This window comes from Cetorhinus maximus, chromosome 9 (genome assembly GCF_964194155.1).
Source record: "Cetorhinus maximus chromosome 9, sCetMax3.hap1.1, whole genome shotgun sequence".
In the NCBI taxonomy this organism is placed as follows: Eukaryota; Metazoa; Chordata; class Chondrichthyes; order Lamniformes; family Cetorhinidae; genus Cetorhinus; species Cetorhinus maximus.
Genome location: NC_135887.1, coordinates 86,049,795 through 86,072,838, shown reverse-complemented (window position 1 = coordinate 86,072,838; position 23,044 = coordinate 86,049,795). Strand labels below are relative to the sequence as shown.

At 41.8% G+C, this 23,044-nt stretch overlaps 1 protein-coding gene across 2 annotated transcripts in view; it reads left to right on the top strand.

The window, feature by feature from the left end:
* The window catches only part of gtf2h1 (general transcription factor IIH, polypeptide 1), an 82,014-nt gene extending 60,523 nt beyond the window's left edge, over positions 1–21,491 (top strand). For both annotated transcript variants that reach the window (XM_078549004.1, XM_078549003.1), the window contains 3 exons: positions 3,103–3,218; positions 5,552–5,644; positions 20,904–21,491. In XM_078549004.1, coding sequence (XP_078405130.1) covers positions 3,103–3,218; positions 5,552–5,644; positions 20,904–20,990 — 296 coding nt within the window. In that variant the 3' untranslated portion in view covers positions 20,991–21,491. The remainder of the gene's footprint in view (positions 1–3,102; positions 3,219–5,551; positions 5,645–20,903) is intronic.
* Positions 21,492–23,044: the final 1,553 nt, after the last annotated feature.

The following is a 23,044-nucleotide window of genomic DNA, read 5'->3' as shown; positions in this document are numbered from 1 at the left end:
TGATGGTTTCTCTCAATCAAGTTAACAGCTCGTTTCTATATATATATTATACCTTCTTTATCTACACATTTCCCTTGCTTTTTTTATGAATGCTGGACTTTGCAAGATGGTTATGTTTTAAAATGTCTCATTTAACTTAAGGTGAAACAGAATGTTCTGGAAAGGGGGATGGGGGATGGTGAGGTCATACTAAACACCTCTGCTCAGAGACAGGTGTCAAGAAGATGTAATGTCTATAATGTTATTGGAAATTATTTTAAAGTAGAGTTTAGTGGTGTCTGTCTATATGTGCGTGTGTGTCTTAATTGGATTAAAGCCAGCTAGTCGCGAGGCTTTGATGTATAGAAAAGAAGTAGCTTTGAAATGTTAATTAGGTAAACATGAGGGCAATTTGCATTTTTTCTTTAAACAAGCTAGTGTAGCTTGGATTCAAAGAGAGGGAGTGAAATATTACACCTAATCAGGTGAAGCTCAGAAACAGTGTGTTTGTTTATTTTTCCCAGGGATTACTAATAAAGTGGGTATTATGAAGGGGTCTTATTATTAGAAGAGGTAAAGTTCAAAAGACATAGTGATACAATGAAAATTTGCATTCAAAGAGGAAAATATGTATAAAGGAAGAGAAGGCTGTTGGTAAAAAGGTGAGAGATTCTAAGATCTAAAGCCTCCAGCCTGTAAGCCTCAAGCTGCTGTCTGCAAGGACCCAGAACTGAAAGAAACCCATTTTGAATGCGACTGTCCGGAGTGTTCTTTGCCTGGGGTCTGTTTAAATCTATGTGTTTTACTGTTACCTTAATGGAGGTGTAACAAGGAGTCAGATTAATTAGGGGATTTTTGTAGTTATTATAGTAGTAATTTTGTATACATATGTATGTCATTACAATCTTTCTTGTATTAATAAATGTTTAATTTAGTTTTATAAAAACCTCTTGAGACTCAGTGGTCTTGTTACTACTGAATTCAGAGCCTGCATCTCGAAATATATAAATTTCAAAATGAATTATGACAGTTGTTTCAAGTTTCCCCCTGGGATTTGAACAGCTCAGCATTTACCATTAGCTGTGTCATCATATAGGCCCATGTGATCTGGTGGCCATGGGGGAGAAACTCGAACAGAAACCTATTGAAATTAAGTGACAGTTTCACACGTTTACGTAGTAACTCACAGTAAAGGGACAAGAGTTTTGTGAGACATAGAGAGAAAGCAAATACTACTGTATGGAGGGACAAAGCAGCAGCTGCTGTGAAGAGCAGAGAAGGGCTTTTTGTATTAACAAAAATGCAGGATGCTTGTGAGAGTTGGTTTTCCCTTCAAAAGGAAGGACAGGACCAACGGGACTTTTGGAGATTTAAGGAACAAGGAGTCACTGAGGCGGACCTTCCTGGGGAAAGTCAGATCTGAAAGGCCTGGACTGAGTGGAATGACTTGAAGGACACGAAGTTTTAACCTAGCGCAGCAGGGAGAGCCGGAAGTAATTTGTACTTGTTTTTGTAATGCTACACGTCTGCCAGAAGTGCGGCGTACAGCAAAACGGGTTGTAAGACATATCTCAATTGTGTTAGTTAGTTAATGCGTCTGTAGTTTGACATATTAGTCGTTAGGTGACGTTTGATCAATGTTGGTTTTTATTTGTTACAGTAAAAATCTTAAAATGTGAAATCTTTCAGTTACTTCCTTGGCGAATTCATCTCTTTTTAAAATTTATTGGTTTCTCCGTGGATCAACATACTTTTTCTCTTTATAAGATGATGGTATCATGGTAATCATGGTAATGTTTACATGTTTTGATGCAGGCCAGATTATGCTTTGCTTGTAATGTTAACATTTTCCTTTTTTAAAGATTCTGTCTAACTTGCTGAGTGTTTCCAGTATTTTCCCTTTTTGTTTGAGATTTCAAGCACTGGTGATATCTGGATTTTTAAAAATTATTTTTGTTTACCAGTCGCAGGAAAGAGTTGGCACTTTTACCAGGTAGGCAAGGAATTTCCTTATGCTGAGCCAGCTATGACTTCTTGATATGGGAGGCAGGGAATGGCTGGGAGCCTGTCAACCGGAGAAAGGCAGCTGTAATTAAATAGCCTCAGTTGCCAGAGAGGTGGGTATGATGACTTGGGGTGGCAGGTACAAGTACAGAGGCATGAAATGCAAATGCAAAGTACTTTTCTCCAGGATAGCCAGCTGTGCCCTGGTGATCAATCTTCAATTCCTGGTGACTCTTGGCCATTTTTGGCAGGTTGGGAACCCTTAACTATTATGCTATGTGGAAAATTACCACCTCTGCATCCCCCCAAACTGCCATCTGAAAGTTTCCTTTCCATTCATTTTATCAAATCCAGAATGATAGTAAGCCCGTGGATATACATAACTCAGGATAGCTCCATTCTGAAATTGCTATAGCAATATTGGGTTACTAATTGTAACAAAATGCAATTAAAAGACACTAAAAAATAGATTTCCAGGATTCGTGATATAATGTAGCCATGAAAACAGCCTTATTCTTCCTATGTTACTGCCAGACTTTTGTACTACTCCACTGTTTTAAAATTTCTATAGACTATATTTTGAGCTCAGAATTATGTAGAAGGTTCCAGAATTTAAGCATTAATAATTGTGCAACATTAACAAAGTGAACAAATCCAGGAGGATTCTTTTGTTTTACTGTTTGTTTTCACTTACCAGTCACAGGCTGCTAGTAGGAAAGATAAGCATTTTTAAATTTAAAGTAAGCAGGAAATTTCCTTTTAGTTGATCCATGCTGTACTTTTACCAAAAGTATAGCAAGCCATGTTTTTGATAAAGTTACAGTGACATGAGGCAGGACCAGCTCCAGTGATATCCCAAGGTTCCTGTAGGAATGGTTGAGAATGAAGACAGATGGGTTCTTCACACATCAAGGAACCAAAAAATGCAAGTACAGACTTTAGGAGAGGGCACAGATACAAAGTGCTATTACAAAGTACATTTCTACCAGCAGTGCCAGGAGATTGATCCTCCGTTCTACATGACTCCCAGCCAATCTGGGAGGGTTCATGCTTTTAAAGGTGTGTGCCGCTGGAAACCATAAGTTCTGCTTTGCTCACTCCGTGTTGCTTTTGTTGCAGAGATAATGCCAAGTGATGTCCAGATGGAACTCAAACACATGTATGTGGCAGTGGCGGAGTTACTGAGACACTTCTGGTCCTGCTTTCCTGTCAATACGCCATTCCTTGAGGAGAAGGTGAGCAATTGACTCTGGTCTGATCATCCTATTGTTAGCAAGATTTAAAGCCAGCAACTTTAAACACAGCTCAATCTATGCTTTGTTTTGGGACTTAAAGCATTTCGGGCTTTAAAAACCATATTAACTTGAAAGTTGTTAAATTTTCAAGTTCTGAAACTGGAACAACAAAATCAATCAGAAATTTTACATTGCACTATTACCAGCTTATAACTACATGACAATCTCTACTCATCTAAAAAAAATAGTTGATACTTTCGTTTTGACAGAACATTTCCAACCTTGAGGCATGCTCAAAAAAAAGTTTGTTTTTAGATTCTAACTCCTTTTCAAAGTTTCTTCTTTTAAAAAAATTTACTTCTTGGTACATTGCATTATTACCATACATACCCGTGTCTACTCTCCTTTTAAAGCAACTTGTATTGTGTTCCCATCTTAAATTGTTTCATAGATTTTGGCACAGCATAAATACAATCTCTAATTTATCCAAGGGTAGCATCTTCTCTTCAGATTTAATGTTTTGATTATGATCACTATCAAGCCATGCTCCTTACGGGCATGGACCCAGATTTTAAAACTGCCCTTACTTGGCATTAAATATGCAACCTCCCTCGGAAAGGCCTTGGGTTGGCTAGTATGGGGTGGAGAAAGAATAAAATTTGCACAGTTGTTGTAGATGATGTTGTTCTGAGATGGGGCACAGGCTTGTGGTTGAGGGTAAAGTAGAGGGTGTTTATAGGTGGAAGTGCTTAACCCTGACTATAAATGGTAAAAGTCTTCACTAGGCTGATTCCTGGGATGAAAGGGTTGACTTATCAAGAACGGCTAAACAGGTTAGGCCTTTATTCATTAGAGTTTAGAAGAATGAGGGGTGATCTTGTTGAAAAACACAAGATTCTAAGGGGGCTTGACAGGATAGATGTTGAGAAGATGTTTCTACTAGTGGGAGAATCTCGAACTAGGGGACATAATTACAGAATAAGAGGGCACTCATTTAAAACTTGAGATGCAAAGGAATTTCTTCTCTCAGAGGGTAGTGAATGCCTGGAATTCTCTACCCAGAGAGTTGTGGAGGCTAGATCTCTTGAAGTATTTAAAGAGGAGGTAGATAGATTTTTGAAAAATCGGGGAGTTGAGGGTTATGAGGAGCTGGCACGAAAGAGGAGTTGAGGCCTGAGGCAGATCAACCATGATCTTGTTGAATGGCGGGGCAGGCTTGAGGGGCCGAATGGCCTAGTTCTGCTCCTATATCTAATGTTCTTATGTTCCATGTTTCTCAGTATTGGAATTTCTCCTCTTATCTACTGCAAAAACATAACAAGAAAAATAAAGGGGCAGTGTTACAGATTATGATTAATACTGTTTGTGCTGCTGATGTGGTTAGGTCCTTGAGTGCCCAAATAGTTTAACTTCTCAAAGTGGAAATTATTTGTATCATAACTTCTGTGAAAGTAATTTTTTGTATGTTTCCTTAATTTTCTTCCTCTCCTGAAAGTACTGACTTTCACTATGGTGCAGCTTCATGGGTACTCCTACCAGCTGTCTCCTACCTCATTTAAATGACCATTTGTCATATGTGAGCCTAGCCAGCAAGTGTTGACAGGCTATTTAACAGTAGGAAAGATGGCTGAGGTCAGCTCTGTCCTCAAGAAAACAGAGAATTCTAGATACAGGTCACTGGATAGTGATCAGGAGCATGCATCCTCATTCATGGCCCTGACTTGCAGCCTAGGAGCATTGAGCCCATTTATAGCACGTCGAAGGCTGCCTCTTGGCTGAAATCAACTAAAGGTGAAGCCTGTGATGAAATCTGAAACTTTCTGATTTGTATGGTTGCCTATTCATTTCTATTGCCAAATATCATATACTATATTAGCCTGCATGTAGAGTAAATTGTCATCAAGTAAATAAAAAGTAAGGCGGGGTATTTTTGGCAGCCTATATGAGTGTCAATACAGTAAAAGGAATCAAAATGTCCAGGCTGAAAAACATTCATAAAAGTATTGGAAGAAAAAATACCTTTTTATCTGATTATCGTGGCCCCAATGGAGTTTGTGTAGGAAGGTGTAGCTGAGGTACACCATGGTCTTATTGAATGGCTCACCACCACCTTCTCAAGGGGAGTTAAGGATGGGCAATAAATGTGGCTGAGCCAGCAAAGCCCAGATCCCTTGAATTAATTAAAAAAAGGCTCAATAGGCATGACCTATTCCTGCTCCTATTTGTTCTGTTTAGTGCTTGGAGAATTCCTGGCGTGGATAGTAATTCGTGCTGATTTTTAGCAGGAGTTTACTGAATGGCGAAGTGTAATTTTTTTTTGTCTGCTGTGGCAGGTTGGGAAGATGATGAATAACCTGGAGAGATTTCAGATGTCAAAACTAAGGCCATTCCGAGAGAAGCTGCAGAAGCTATACATCAGTACAAACGTGAGTCCCGGCAGTTATGTACACTAGACATGGTTACGCTGGTGGGAGAGAATGAGAAATGGGTGCAGAAGGAAAAGCAAGTTGTGCTGCACATTTGATTCAGAAGTTGCCTCAGATATCGGGACAAAAGATGTATCAGCTCCCAACATCTTTAATATTGTAGGCTGCTTTGAACTCAGCATAAAATGCAAGGTCCCAACTTTGGTCTATCAGTTCTTTGGGTACTCACACATAGTGCCTTTCTGTAGTTGCAGCTGTTACAGTTGTGCTTTTACACTGATGATATACTAGCAGCATACATATGCTAATCCTGTCATCGGTGGCATCTTATCAATGTAATGAGGGCAGTTGCATCTCCAATGCTGTCTACATTCCTGTTTTTTTCTTGGGTTCTCAGAGCAGCTTCCTGAGCCGTTGCAAAATACAGGCCCCTATTCTGTTGACTGTCCAGGGTGTCCATCAGGACCATCACCACAAAAGAAAAAAGGAGAGAGTGGCACTCATTGATCATGAATTTCTGGCATGCTGCCATTTTTATTGCATGCTCAAAGCATCTTAAGGTTGGAGCAGTCTTCTATCTTGTGACCCTGTGATGACATGAGCTGTCACACAGGAAGGTAACAAAACTCAGGTCCTATCCTGGTTTACAGATCTGGTCCAACTAAAAATAGCTTAGAAAAATCCTCATTCCTTCCATCTCCTTAATAGGCATATGTTTTTGAAAGCTTCCTACTAGACCATATTAGGACTTTTGTAACAAGTGCTTCCCAGAGATATATTATGTGGAAGTATTGAGCCTTTTTGCATCAACTAGCTTGTACTTTTTATTTTACCATAGAATGACACTGCACAGAAGGAGATCATTTAGCCCATTATGCCTGTGCCAGCGAGCAATGCAACTAGTCCCACTCCCCTCTCCTTTCTCAATAGTCCAGCAGTTTTTCTTCCTTTTCAAGTATTTATACAATTTCCTTTCAAAAGTTATTGAATCCTCTTCCATTGCTCTTTCAGGCAGTGTATTCCAGGCCATCTTAACTTGTTGCATAAAAAGGTTTCCTCATGTCACCACTGATGCTTTTGTAAATTAATTTAAATCTGTATCCTCTAGCTACCAACCCTTTTGCAAGTGGAAACAGTTGCTCCTTATTTACTCTATCAAGACTGTTCATGATTTTGAATACCCCTGTCAAGTCATTGCTTAACTTTCTCTGCTCTAATGAGAAGGCCCTCAGCTTCTCTAGTCTCTTCATGTATCTGAAATCTTTTATTCCTGATAGCAGTCTAGTAAATTTCCTCTGCATCCTCTCTAAGGCCTTCACATTCTTTCTCAACTTGTCCTGCCACCTTCAAAGCTGGTTTACTTGTACCTCTAAGCCTTTCCTCATTCTTCCTGCCAAAATGAATTAATTCACACTTCTCTGCATTAAACATTATCTGTTGTGTGTCTTCTCATTTCACCAATCTGTCTATGTCCATCTGAAATCTATTAATATCCTACATTTGAGTTTTGTATCATCTACAAGTTTTGAAATTATACCCCGTATATCTGCACTGCCATTTCCCCTCTAATTTCATGGCCTTTAATTTTGCTAACAAGCCTATTTTGTGGTACTTTATCAAATACCTTTTGAAAGTTCACGTATGCAACATCAACCACAATGCCCTCATTCACACTCTCCATTACTTCATTAAGAACTCTGTCAAGTTAACCAACGTAATTTACCTTTAACAAATACATGCTGGCTTCCATTTATTAATCGATATTTTCTCAAGTGCCAATTAATTTTGCCCCAAATTAATGTCTCTAAATGTTTCCCTGTCGCTGACATTAAGCTGATTGGTATGTAATTATTGAATTTATCTCTCTTCCCTTTTGTGGTGTAACATTTGCAACTCTCCAAGTCCTTTGGCACCACATCCATATCTAACGAGGAATGGAAGATTGTGTCGAGGTCTCTGCATTTTCCACCACTACTAATCTCCATAAACTAGGATGCAACCCATCTAAACCAGATAACTTTTCTACTGTGAGTGCTGCCAACCGCTTAAGTGCCTCTTCATTTTTTATTCTACCCAACTTCTCTTCTGCCTCCTCCTTTACTGTGACATTGGCATCATCATCCTCTTTAAGACAGATGCAAAACATTCATTACCTCAGCTATGCTCCCTGCCTCTTTAAGATCTCCTTTTTGGTCCCTAATCGGCCTCACTCTTTGACTACTCTTTTACTATTTGTATGTTTATAAAAGGCTTTGGATTCCATTTTTAACATTAGATGCTAATCCATTCTCATACTGTCTCTTATGTATTCAACTTAGATCTCTTTTGTATTATGTACTTCATATTTGTCGTAAGCCTCCTCTTATTTGTCTCGTTTTAACCTCTTTAGTCATCCAAGGAGCTCTAGCTTTGGGTGCCATTCTTTTCCCCATCATGGGACTGTGTTCATTCTGTACCCAAACCATCTCTTCTTCCCTGTTGCTCATTTAGCTTTACCTGCCAGTCTTTGATCCTAATACACCTAGGCCAGATCCTTAGTTAACTCATTACAATAGCCCTCCATCAGCTGAATGTTTTCACATTATGTTTTTCTTTGTCCTTTTCCAAACTATTCTAAACAAAATAATATTGTGATCCAAATACTATCTGACTACATTCCCCAGAACTAGATCCAGCACTGCTTCCTTCCTCTTTGGGCTAGAATCATCAAGAAAATTCTCTTGTGCAGATTTCAGAATTTGCTTGCTTTTTTTCCCTTTACAGTGTTTCTATCCCATTCTATATTTTAGGATAATTGAAGTCCTCAATTACCACTACTCTAGATCTTGCATCTTTCTATAATTTGCCTGCGGATTAGCTCCTCTATTTCCTTCTCATTATTTGATGGCCTTTAATACATACCCAGCTGTGTAATCGTTCCTCTATTGTTCTATAATTCTAACCAAATGGATTCTGACTTTGATTGAACCCTCAGGTGTATCATCCCTTTCCAGTGCTGCAAAAGGATCTTGAACAGAACTGCCACTCTACCCCTCCTTTTTTGCCCTTTCCGAATACATTGTAGTTGGGGATGTCAAGTGCCCTTCTCTTCTTGTTTGTACCACATCTCCGTTATTACCACTATATCACAATCCCATGTGGCTTTTTGTGCCTGCAGTACACTAAGCTTATTTATCTTGCATCATGTGGTGTAGATCACTGTTTCTCAAAGTGTGGCTGGCAAAGCCTGTCAAGATGGTATATAGTGAGATAACAGTGTGCAAATTTCAAGGAGATAAGTTTAAAAAATACTATCATTCGGGGAACCTAACCAATTGAGGCTGATACTGGAATGCTGGGCGAGGGATCATTCTGTCTGACATCATGATCATAGACTAGAGAACAATTAGTAGAGCACATCTCCCTCTTGCAATTGTTTGGCAGGTCTAGGCTAATTTGAATAGGGAGTAGCTGCATTTACAGTATAAATAATAATTCTTGTATCTCTTCCATACTTTATTGTCCTTGAGAAAAGTATATTCACCGCCTTTATCTTTCTGGTGGTAGATCAGCAGCAACATGGGTAACAGATTTTTAAAAATCCATTTACTGGGCCAGCGTTTATTGCCCATCCCCAATTGCCCTTGAGAAGGTGGTGGTGAGCTGCCGCCTTGAACCGCTGCAGTCCCTGTGGTGTAGATACACCCACAGTGCTATTAGGGAGGAGGTTTCAAGATCTTGACCCAGTGGCAATGAAGGAATGGTGATATATTTCCAAGTCAGGATGGTGAGTGGCTTGGAGGCGAACATTCAGCTGGTGGTGTTCCCTTGTGTCTGCTGCCCTTGTTCTTCTAGATGGTAGCGGTCGTTAGTTTGGAAGGTGCTGCCTAAGGAGCCTTGGTGAGTTCCTGCAGTGCATCTTGCAGATGGGACACACTGCTGCTACTATGTGTCGGTGGTGGAGGGAGTGAATACTTGTGGAAAGGGTGCTTTGTCCTGGATGGTGTTAAGCTTCTTGAGTGTTGTTGGAGCTGTACTCATCCAGGCAAGTGGAGAGTAGCCCATCACATTCTTGACTTGTGCCTTGTGGATAGTGGACAGGCTTTGGGGAGTCAGGAGGTGAGTTACTCGCAACAGGATTCCTAGCCTCTGTTGACCTGCTCTTGAAGCCATTGTATTTAAATGGCTAGTCCAGTTCAGTTTCTGATCAATGGTGTGCTCCCAGGATGTTGATAGTGAGGGATTCAGCTATGATATTGTCATTGAATGTCAAGGGAAGATGGTTAGATTGTCTCTTGTTAGAAATGGTCATTGTCTGGCACTTGTGTGGCATGAATGTTACTTGCCACTTATTAGCCCAAGCCAGGATATTATCCAGGTCTTGCTGCATTTGGACATGGACTGCTTCAGTATCTGAGGAGTAATGAATGGTGCTGAACATTGTGCAATCATCAGCAAACATCCCCACTTCTGACCTTATGACCTAAGGAAGGTCATTGATGAAGCAGCTGAAGATGGCTGGGCTGAGGACACTACCCTGAGGAATTCCTGCAGTGATGTCCTGGAACTGAGATGATTGACCTCCAACAAGCACAACCATCTTCCTTTGTGCTAGGTATGACTCCAACCAGCAGACAGTTTCCCCCCTTATTTCCATTAACTCCAGTTTTGCTAGGGCTTCTTGATGCCACACTCGGTCAAATGTCTTGATGCCAAGGGCAGTCACTCTCATCTCACCTCTGGAGTTCAGCTCTTTTGTCCATGTTTGAACCAAGGCTGTAATGAGATCAGAAGTTGAGTGACCCTGGCAGAACCCAAACTGAGGGTCAATGAGAATGTTATTGCTCAGCAAGTGCCATTTGATAGCACAGTTGATGACCCCTTTCATCATTTTACTGATGGTCGAGAGTAGACTGATGGAGCGGTAATTGGCTGGGTTGGATTTGTTCTGCTTTTTGTGGACAGGACATACCTGGGCAATTTTCCACATTGTCGGGTAGATGCCAGTATTGTAGCTGTAATGGGATGGCTTGGCTTGGGGAGCAGCAAGTTCTGGAGCACAAGTCTTCAGTGCTATTGCCAGAATACTGTCAGGGCCCATAGCCTTTTCAGTATCAAAAGACTTCAGCCATTTCTTGATATCACATGGAGTGAATCGAATTGGCTGAAGACTGGCATCTGTGATACTGGGGACTAATGGAGGAGGCCGAGATGTTTCATCCACTCAGCACTTCTGGTTGAAGATTGTTGCAAATGCTTCAACCTTATCTTTTGCACTGATGTGCTGGGCTCCTCCATCATTGAGGATGGGGATATTTGTGGAGCCTCCTCCTCTTCCAGTGAGTTGTTTAATTGTCCACCGCCATTCACTACTGGATGTGGCAGGACTGCAGAGCTTAGATCTGATCTGTTGATTGTGGAACTGCTTAGCTCTGTCTTTCACTTGCTGCTTATGCTGTTTGGCATGCAAGTAGTTCTGTGTTGTAGCTTCACCAGGTTGACACCTCATTTTTAGGTATGCCTGCTGCTGCTCCTGGCATGCACTCCTGCACTCTTCATTAAACCAGGGTTGATTCCCTGGCTTGGTGGTAGAGTGGGAGATATGCTGGGCCATGAGGTTACAGATTGTGGTTGAGTACAATTCTACTGCTGCTGATGGCCCACAGCACCTCCTGGATGCCCAGTCTTGAGTTGCTAGATCTGTTCAAAATCTATTTCATTTAGCACAGTGGTAGTGCTACATAACACGATGGAGGGTATCCTCCAAAAGGACTGTGTGGTAGTCACTCCTACCGATACTGTGGTCACTCCTACCGATACTGTCATGGACAGATGCATCTCCGGCAGGCAGGTTGGTGAGGATGAAGTCAAGTATGTTTTCCCCTCTTGTTGGTTCCTTCACCACCTGCCGCAGACCCAATCTAGCAGCTATGTCATTTAGGACTTGGCCATTTCGGTCTGTGGTGTTGCTACTCAGCCACTCTTGGTCTTGGACATTGAAGTCCCCCAACCAGAGTACATTCTGCGCCCTTGCCACCTTCAGTGCTTCCTCCAAGTGGCATTCAACATGGAGGAGTACTGATTCATCAGCTGTGGGGAGTGGTATGTGATAATCAGCAGGAGGTTTCCTTTCCTGTGTTTTTCCTAATGCCATGAGACTTCATGGGGGCCAGAGTCGATGTTGAGGACTCCCCGGGCAACTCCTTCCTGACTGTATAGCACTCTGCCGCTACCTCTGCTGGGCCTGTCCTGCCGGTGGGACTGGACATTTCCAGGGATGGTGGTGGTGGTGTCTGGGACATGATCTGTAAGGTATGATTCCGTGAGTATGACTATGTCAGGCTTTTTAAAAAAAATCATTTATGGGATGTGGGCTTTGCTGGCTGGGCCAGCATTTATTTTACATCCCTGGTTGCCCTTGAGAAGGTGGTGGGGAGCTGCCTTCTTGAACCGCTGCAGTCCCTGTGGTGTAGGTACACCCACGGTGCTGTTAGGAAGGAAGTTCCAGGATTTTGACCCAGCGAAAGTGAAGGAACGGTGATATATTTCCAAGTCAGGATGAGTGACTGTTGCTTGAGACGGTCCTCCCAATTTTGACACAAGTCCCCAAAGGAGGACTTTGCAGGGCCAACAGGGCTGTGTTTGCGGTTGTTATTTCTGGTGCCTAGGCGATGCCAGGTAGTCCATCTGTTTTCATTCCTTTTTCTTGACTCTTTAGCAGTTTGATACAACTGACTGGCTTGCTAGGCCATTTCAGAGGACGTTTAAGAGCCGACCACATTACTGTGGATCTGGAGTCACATGTAGGCTGGACCAAATGGGTTTTTATGACAATTGACAATGGTTTTGTGCTCATCAATAGTCTATTAATTCCAGATTTTTATTAAATTCAAATTCCACCATCTGCCATGGTGGGATCTGAACCCAGGTCCCCAGAGCATTACCCTGGGTCTCTGGATTACCAGTCCCAGTGAAAATACCACTACAGGGCCACCTCCCCCATGAATGCAAAGCTCACTTAGTCCAAAGTTGTTTTTTATTCATTCATGGGATCGGAACGTTGCTGGCAAGACCAGCATTTATTGCCCATCCTTAACTGCCCTTGGGAAAGTGGCAGTAAGCCACTTTCTTGAACCACTGCATTTGCTGTAGGTACACCCAGATGCTGTTAGGAAGGGAGTTCCAGGTTTTGACCCAGTGACAGTGAAGGAACAGCAATATAGTTCTAAGACAGGATGGTGCTTGGCTTGGAAGGGTCTTGCAGGTGGTGAGGATCCCTTTGCATCTACTTGTTGTTCTTCCAGTTGGTAGAGTTTGCAGGTTTGGAAGGTGCTGTGGATGCAGGCTTGGTGAATTGCAGCAATGCATCTTGTAAATGGTACATGCTGATGACACTATGTGCCAGTGGTGGAGAGAGTGAATGTTTAAGGTGGTGGATGGGGCCAATCAAGCAGGCTGCTTTCTCCTGGATGATGTTGAGTCTCTTAAGTGTTGTTGGAGCTGCACTCATCCAGACAAATGGAGAGTAATCCATCACACACTTGACTTGTGCCTTGTAGATGGTGGACAGACTTTGGGGAGTCAGGAGCTGAATTACTCACCGCAGAATTCCAGCCTCTGACTTGCTCTTTTAGACGCAATATAAATATGGCTGCTCCACTTAAGTTTCTGATCAATAGTAACCTGAGTATGTTGATGGGATTCAATGATGGTCATGCCACTGAAATTAAGGAGAGATTGTTAGATTCTGTAGTGTTAAAGATATTCATTGCCTGGCATTTGTGTGATGTGAATACTATTTGCCACTTAACAGCCCAACTCTGAACGCTGTCCAGGTCTTGCTGCATACACGCAATGTTAGCTTTAGTATCTAAGTGGTACAGAATAATCTGTAATCATCAGTGAACATCCCATTTCACACCTTATGGTGAAGGGATGGTAATTGTTGAAGCAGCTAAAGATGACTGGGCTTACGGCACTGCCCTAAGGAGTTCCTGCAGCTGGGGCTGAGATGATTGGCCTCCAAATACCATGACCATCTTGCTTTGTGTTAGGTATGACTTTAACTGGTGGAGAGATTTCCCCATGTTTCCTGTTGACTTCAGTTTTGCTCGGGCTCTTTGATGCCACACTCAGTCAATCATCAATTCACCAAGGCTCCTTAGACAGCACCTTCCAAACCCACAACTACTACCCCTAGAAGGACAAGGGCAGCAGATAGATGGGAACACCACTACCTGCTGGTTCCCCTCCAAGTAACTCATCATCCTGACTTGGAAATATATCGCCGTTCGTTCACTGTCGCTGGGTCAAAATCTTGGAATTCCCTTCCTAACAGCACTCTGGGTGTACCTACACCACATGGACTGCAGCGGTTCAAGAAGGCAGCTCACCACCACCACCTCAAGGGCAACTAGGGATGGGCAATACATGCTGGCCTAGCCAGCGAAGTCCACATTCCGTGAATGAATTTTAAAAAATGCCGCCTTGATGTCAAGGGCAGTTACTCTCACCTTACCTCTGGAATTGAGGGATGGAATTTAATGCTCCCCCCCCAAACTGGAGGCTACTTAAGGCCTTAACCCACTGCGCTGGTATTCTACCAGTGGTGGGCAGACACTACGTCATGTGGGCAACTTGCCAGGCAAACCCTGGTGAGTATGGCTGCATCTGGTGGGTTGGGGTGGGGGGGTGGGGGGAGTCCCTCCTTCTCTGGCATCCTGAGCCCAATGGAGGGACCCTTGGGAAGCCACCACCCCGCCTTTGGCAACAACCCTGGTTCTCCCCCCACCCTCCTCCCCCACACCCCATTCCTGGGGCCTCCCTGACTGGCCCTGCCAATCTTACCCAACTTACCTGCAGCCCAGGGCTCCAGCCACGATCCTTCTTGTAGCCCCACTACACTACCGGCGTTGGCCACCCTGTGGTGTGCCTGTGATCGACAGCTCCGGTCCACACCTGGAAGTCCGACAGGAAATTGCCCTCAGTGGAGCCGGGAGCCCTGACGGCTGCCAGCAGGCTACCTGATTGGGACATAATCCCAACAATGCTCCTGGAATTGGTTGCAGTGGGGTTGCTACTGGCTCTCCAGCTAGTAGGAAAGGTGCACCATTAACCATTAAATGCTGCCCCAGCTTTTTTGTTCATGTTTGGACCAAGACTGTCATGAGGTCTGGAGCCTAGTGATCCTGGAGGAACCCATACTGAACATCGGTGAGCAGGTTATTGCTGAGTAAGTGCTGCTTGATAACATGGTCAACGACACCTGCCATCACTTTGCCAATGATTGAGAGTAGACTGTTGGGGCGGTATTTGGCCAGATTGGAATTGCTCTACGTTTAAAACCAACTAAAGCTGTGCTTAGCCTTGCAAATCTTTCCAAATTTGGTACATTGATACTTGAGAGATCATATAATGAAACTTGTCAAATGAGTGAGTAAGGACCTTGTAATTTCCTTTCCAGGCTTTCTTTAGTCCACCAAATTACACTCCTAGATTGACATCTGGCTTGAGTGGACAAATGGAAAAAATTGGGTTGGAAATTGACTTATTGCCTTCACTGATCACTATCACTGAATCACAGAATTGGCACCTAAAACTGTACACAATATTCCAGCTGAGGTCTAACTAGTGTCCTATACAAGTTCAGGATAACCTCTTTGCTCTTGTAATCTACGTCCCTGTTAATAAAGCCTAGGATACGGTATGCTTTTGTTATGATATGGTAGATGGTATTTGCCAGGCGGACTAAATCCCAAAGGAAAGCTTGGCCACGCTATCACAACGATTTTGCAATTTGTATTTATTACGAGAAGGTTAATGCACTGAAGTCAGAAGTAATAAGTCCACTACCACTTTTAGAGATTTTAAAGTTCAAATTAAAACATTTATTAAGAAAAGAAAACTTAAACACACAAAACTTCAGTTACATTTAGTTTTATAACAGTTCTCAACAGATTTCTACTTAACTAAACTCCCAACTACATACTCCTTTCAGGCAACACTCCAAATAGATTCTTAATCTATAAAACAACCAGAAATATTACCACAGGCACCCACTGTGGCTGTAAGGGAGGTATTTCACAGCTTCTTTCTCCTTCTCACTCGACAATGGAATTCCAAAGGCTTTTAATAAAAACTTGGTTACTGGAACAGCAAACTTCTCCAGGGTGGCGGCTACATGTTTTTCTCCCAGCTCTGTTTCTCACAGTGCACCTTTCAAGATCTCACACAGCCATATCCCCATACAGCTTTCCTTCCTTCTTTAAATATATTTCTCAGCTTTGATCTGTAAATCCCATTGTTTCAACCTTTCTTTGGAAGTTACTTTTCCCAGAATGTAAAATCTTTTGTGTTGTTATTATGGCCAGTTCTTTCATGAAACTTATTTATCATGTCCCTTTGAAAATCAAACAACCTCTCAACTTATCTAAAAATGCCAATTCCATTCACATTGTATCTGCTGAGACTTCATGCTAGCTTACCAACCTCCATTTCAAATGCCTGTTTTATACCTAATCCCTTTTGATGATTCAAACCTTGCAGTCTGACTGTCTGCAGTTTAATTAAACTAGACACACAAAAACCACACACAACACACATACACACAGTCCCCATAAGCCTGCTTCAGTATCCCACAGTAATATTAGGGGAAAAAAAAGAGATTTCCTTTACACCTTATTAACTGCTCTTTCTACCTGTCCTGCCTTCAATGACTTATGCACATATACACCCAGGCCCCTCTGCTCCTGCACACCCTTTAGAGTTGTGCCCCTTATTTTATATTGTCTCTCCATGTTCTTCCTACTAAAATGAATCACCTCACACTTCTCTGCATTGAACTTCACCTGCCACCTATCTGCTCACTCCACCAACTTGTCTATGTCCTTTTGAAAGTTCTACACTGTCCTCACAGTTTACAATACTTCCAAGTTTTGTATCACCCAGAAACTTTGAAATTGTCCCCTGCACGTCAAGACCTAGATCATTAATATATCTCAGGAAAAGCAAGGGTCCCAATACTGACCCCTGGGGAACTCCACGACAAACCTTCCTCCAGCCTGAAAAATATCCATTAACCATGATTCGCTGTTTCCTATCACTCAGTTAGTTTTGTATCCACATTGCTACTGTCCTTTCTATTCCATGAGTTATAACTTTTCGCACAAGTCTGTTGAGTGGCACTGCTATGAATGCCTTTTGGAAGTCCATGTACACCACATCAACAACATTACCCTCATCACCCTTCTCTGCTACCTCTTCAAAAAATCTCCAAGTTAATTAAACACAATTTTCCCTGAAGAAATCCATGCTGGCCCTTCCTAATCAACCCATATTTTTCCATGTGACTATTAATTCTATCCAGAATAATTGTTTCTAGAAGCTTCCCCATCACCGAAGCTAAACTGACTGGGCTGTTATTGCTGGGCTTATCCTTACAACCTTTTTTGAACAAGGGTGTAATGTTTGCAATTCTCCAGTCCTCTGGCACATGCCCTGAGTCCAGGGAAGACTGAAAGAATATGCCCAGTGCCCTTGCAATTTCCACTCTCACTTCCTGCAATATCCTTCGATGCATCTCATCTGGTCCCGGTTCCTTGTCAACTTTAAGTACTGACGATTATCCAATACATCCTTCTTATCAATTTTGAACCCTTCTAGTGACAAAGTTTCCTTCTCTGTCACCATGGCCTGGGTAGCCTCTGCTCCCTTGGTAAAGACAGGTGCAAAGTATTAATTTAACACTTCAGCTATGCCCCCTGCCTCCATGTGTAAATTTCCTTTTTGGTCCCTAATCAGCACTATTCCTCCTTTTACCACCATTTTACTATTTATGTGCCTATAGAAGACTTTAGGATTACCCTTTATGTTGGCTGCCAGTCTTTTCACGTTATCCCTCTTTGCTTCTCTTATTTGCTTCTTCAACTGTCCTCTGAACGTTTTGTATTGAGCTTGGTTCTCAATTGTATTTTCTACCTGACACCTGTCATAAGCACACTTTATTTTCTTTATTGTAATTTCTATCTCCTTTTTCATCCAGGTAGCTCTGGATTTGTTGCCCTACCTTTCCCTTTCCACCTTGACTGTGCTCAATCCATCGCTTCTTTGAAGGTAGCCCATTGTTCAGCTGCAGTTTTTCCCACCAACCTATGGTTCCAGTCTAACTGGCCCAGCTCCGTTCTTGCCCCATTCAAGTTGGCTCTCACCCAGTTAATTGTTCTTACTCTGGATTTCCCATTGTCCTTTTATGCTGTCATCCTAAACCTTATGATACAATGATCACTATTTCCTAAATGTTCCCCCACTGACACTTGATCTACTTGGCCCAGCTCATTTCCAAGAACCAGGGGTAGCAGTGCCTCCTTTCTTATTGGACTGGACACATACTACTGTAGAAAATTCTCCTGAACACACTCTAGGAACTTTTGCCCCTCTCTGCCCTTTACGCTACCACTATCCCAGTCTATACTCAGGTAATTAAAGTCCCCTATTATAACTACTCTATGATGTTTGCACCTCTCTAATTTCCCTGCAGAATTGTTCCTCTACATCTTTCCCACTAGTTGGTGGCCTATTGACGACACTAAGAAATGTAATTGCACCCTTTTGTTCCTTAGCTCTAGTCAAACTGATTCTGTCCTTGAACCCTCTGGGACATCTTCTTTCTCCAGCACTGCAATGCTCTCCTTACCAATACAGCCACCCCTCCTCCTTTTCCTTCTGTCCTTTCCTGAACACCTTGTACCTAAGAATATATAACACCCAGACCTGCCCTTCCTTGAGTCAGGCCTCTGTTATTGCCACAACATCATATTTCCACATGGCAATCTATGCCTGTAACTCACCAATCTTATTTGCTATACTCTCTGCATTCATATACATACAGTATAACCCTGATTTAGACTTCGTTACTTTCTCCCTTACTCCAATTCTATTAACTTACTATTCTCTATTCTAGTGCCATCTTGGCCAAAGGGAGTGGTAATGGGACGAGTCTCTCCCAGTATTTTGTGCACCTTGGTATTAATCTGATATTCACTCCTGGTTTCCACACCCCTGCCGAGTTAGTTTAAAACCACCCCCCTATCAAACCCATCTCTCCCACATCGAAACTCAGTGTGAGCTGAATTCCAGGGCTTATCTGGAAATCTGTTTCTTAGGTCAACCAAATGCACAGCATGGGCTCAATGTGAGCATATATATGTGGATTGAATCTGTTGTAAATGCTAGGAAGGGTTGTTTGTACAACATGGATTACATAGTGTAAGCAGAAAACACTGGAATTACTTAGTAGGTCAGGCAGCATTTGCAGAGAGAGAGAAACAGTTCACATTTCAGGCCGACAATCTTTCGTCAAAACTGGGAAAAGTTAGAAATATAATACCTTTCAAACAAGCGAAAGAGAGGAGGGTGGGGAAAAAGAACAAAAGGGAAGGCCTGTGATAGGGTGGAAGACAGGAGAGCTTAAATGACACAAGGGTTGGTGGTGCAAGGCCAAAGGGAGTGGTAATGGGACAAGTAAAGAGATCAAACACATGTCTAGAGGAGGCGCAAATGGCAGAAGGATGAATAGCTAAGATCTGAAAGCACAAACAAGAAAATAATGAGAGTAAAATACACCTGCGAAGAAAAAAAACAAAATTGGAGCAGAGGTTAGTCTGAAATTGTTGAACTCAATGTTGAGAGTGGAAGGCTGTAAAATGCCTAATTGAAAGACGAGGTACTGTTCCTGGAGTTTACATTGAGCTTCATTGTATCACTGCAGGAGACAGAGGACAGAGAGCTTAGTGAGAGAGTAAGATGGAGAATTATAATGGCAGGCCACTGGAAGTTTAGGTTCACGTTAGCAGACTGAACGGAAATGGTCCGCAAAGCAGCTCCCCAATCTGTTTAGTCTTCCCAATGTAGAGTAGACTGCATTGTGAGCAATGAATGCCACATACTAAATTGAAAGAAAAATCGAAAGTCTGGAGAGGGGATATTTATCCAGCATAGATTTACTCTGCAGCTGGTGAGGGGAGTTATGTAAGCATGGGTTTCGGCAGTATTTCTGCAAAGTGAGGTTATATATTACCAGTTTTTTTCCCCTTCTGTGAGGATATTTATTTGGTTCATGGTTCCATGGATGGCAGGCATCCTATGACACCTCATCCAATTGTGCAATTTTGTGAGCCCAGCCAGTAAGTAGTGTCAAGATCATTACACTCAACTTGATTGAACCACAGAAAGCTTTAAAGTTTTTTGCCCAATATCCAAGTATAACCACTTTCCAGCTGGGATCACGGCTAGCAAATAGGAATGAAATTGTTTTCCCCCTCCCTGGGGCAAATTTTAATGCCCCAGTTAAGTCAAATGTGGAACAATTTTCTGATCTGTCTGGGTCAGTTACACCTTTCTCAATTGAATAATTTGGCAACTTGCCACAAGCTGTGTTTGGTGGGTGGACTAAGAATCACATTGCATTTAAGTAGTGCCTTTAACATAGTGAATAGTCTCAAGGTGCTACACAGGATTGTTATCAACAAGATTTGACACCGAGCCACAGAAACAGATATTAGCACATATGTCCAAAAACTTGGTAAAAGGGATAGATTTGAAGGAGTATCTTAAAGGAAGAGACACAGTTAGGGAAGCTGAGAAGCTTAGGGCCCAGACAGCTGAAGGTATGGCCGGCAGTGGTAAAACATTGATTAGGTCCCATCTGGAATATTGTAGCCCATTCTGGGCATCATAATTTAGTAAGGAAGTTAAGGCCTCAGCGAAGGTGCAGACTGAAATAATACTAATGATGAAAGACTTCGGTTACAAGGAGAGACTAAAGAAACTGGGTGTCTCTTCTTAAAGCAGAAATTGTTAAGAGTAGATTTGATAGAGGTGTTCAAAAGGTGTTTCAATAAAGAGAGAAGCAGGAGGGTCAGTAATTAGAGAGCAGATTTCAGGTAATTAGGTGACATGAAAAAAATTTACAGAGCGAGTAATGATCTGGAAGGCAATGCCTTAAAGGGTGGTGGAAGCAGATTAAATAATTTTCAGAACGGAATTGGAAGAGAGACAAAAGGGACCTGGAGATGACTGCGAATTATTGACACCTTAAGCAGGTTTTAGTATTGCCGGTGTCTTTCAGGCTTGAAGCAGTGAGAGTCTGCAGTTGACATTTCTAATTGTACTGCTTTTTCTTGAGCAGGTCAACTGTGTGATGCAGGTGGTATAATTTAATTCTAGCCTGGCTTAGATTGTGAGGTTTGCTTCATGTTTACATTGTTTTTTGGTTGCCTTACAGTTGACTGGTCATTTAGAAGATATGCTACAGGTAGCCTTCAGTAAATTCCATGTCTGGCAGTCAAAACGAATGCTGAAAAAGACGTGATGCTGCATTGTTTTGAGACGTTTGAGAGCGAGAGATTGTGTTACCTGCAAAGTCCCAGCAGAACATGCGACCAGCTCACCAACCTGCTATGCTGGACAGGGATGTGAGAGCCCTGTGACATTGAAGAGACTCAATGTAATTTACAGAGCTGCATATTGGGAGAAAGCAATTCAATAAGATGGACCACTCGGGGTGACTCTCACCAACTGACCAAAACGGAAGAGAGCTACAGGACTAATTCCTGTGTAACACAGCTTGGGGAGGCAGTGCTTCTTCTGTGCACAAAGATTCTGTCAAATGATAACTGAGTATATTTAGAAATGGTCTTTCTAGCATAAACTTTTTTTTTTCATTTTTGGGTACAGTTTTAAACAAGAATGGCACAATGTAAATGTGAAACTTTTTCAAAGTGTAACCTGATGTTTTTGGATCCTGTTTGTAACTGAGGAAATGGAAGATGTGGATATTTTAAATAAATAATAAATGTGAAATTAATCTGAACTTTCTCAACTGAGTTATCTTTTATGTTAAGAAATGTATTGTGGTTATGTACACAATTTCTGTAACAGTGTACATGTTGGAATGAGAAGTGATTTTTCACAAAAGAACATGCTGTCCCAATATAACTCAGGATCCCTGGATCATGCACATTATTCTACCTATGATTTTATACAATTCTTACCAGTTGCCCTTGCATCTGCATAGTCACCTACCCAGAGTCCTGTTCAAATGTGTACTGATGTATCTTATACCTAGAAACTTATCTGATTGCATAACTGCCACAAACATACCCAAGATTTTGTCTATTTTTTTCTACCCTATTTCCCTTGGAGCGATTTCATTTCCATAATGAATCTTTTCTACTTAAATTGCTCTTTATAAAGTCGTGTGAAACAAGTTATATATTACATTGTGCACCACATTACATAGTATTGTGTGTCAGCCGTGGCTCAGTCGGTAGCATGCTTGCCTGTGAATCACAAGGTTCCAGGTTCAAGTCCCACCCCAAGGCTTGAGTACAAAAGTCAAGACTGACACTCCAGTGCAGCATTGAGGGAGCATTGTAAGAGGTGCTGCCTTTCAGGTGAGATGTTAAACCAAGGCCCTATTTGTCTCCTCGGGTGGATGTAAAAAAATCCCATGGCGCTATTTAGAAGTCATCCCTGGTGTCCTGGCCAATATTTATCCCTCAGCCAACATCACAAAAAACAGATAATCTGGGAGTTTGCAGAATGCAAATTAGCTCCTGTGTTTCCTATATCACAACATTGACTATGCTTTAAAAAGTACTTCATTGGCTATGAAGTGCTCTGAGACATCCAGTGGTTGTGTAAAGCATTATATAAATGCAAGTCTTTATTTTTATTCACTGTGGATGCCTACCTCTTTCATCTCCAAGTGATGGTGCCTTTGCTCTTTGTTCAGTGCCAGTTCCATGTAATGGATCCTTCATAGTCCCTCATGCAGTATCTATTATTGTTTATATGTTCGGAAAAAAAATCATACATGGAAGTTACTATACAGTTTTATTATAGTATACTTAGAGAATACCTCAGTACATTGAGCCAGTTGGCATGAGAGAAAGAAAGGAATAAAGGCAGAACTTGCTTTTATATAGCGCCTTTAACATCTTCAGGTTGCGCCAAAGCATTTCACAACCATTGAATCACTTTATGTAGTTACTGTTATATGCAAATGTGGCAGCCAGTTTTCATATGCTTTCACAGACAGAAAATATTATTGTTAAGTGCTTTGGTGCATTCCAAGGATAAGAAAGCATATTAATGCAAATTGCTATCTTCCTATTGCTCTCTTGTGACATTGCTCATGGTGAGTAAGAGGAGATGCACAGTTTTATGACAATAGGGGACTTATTCCATGTAGGGTTTAACATCAGACATTAAAGTCCAAATCCATTTTCATTTCATTGGTATTCTTGGATTTTACCAATGCTTTGGGAATTTAATTTGCAACTGTGTGCAACATTCTGTGGAAGACAAGTGGGTGGATAAGTGATCTTTAGTATATATTTTATTTGTATAATTTTTAAAGGG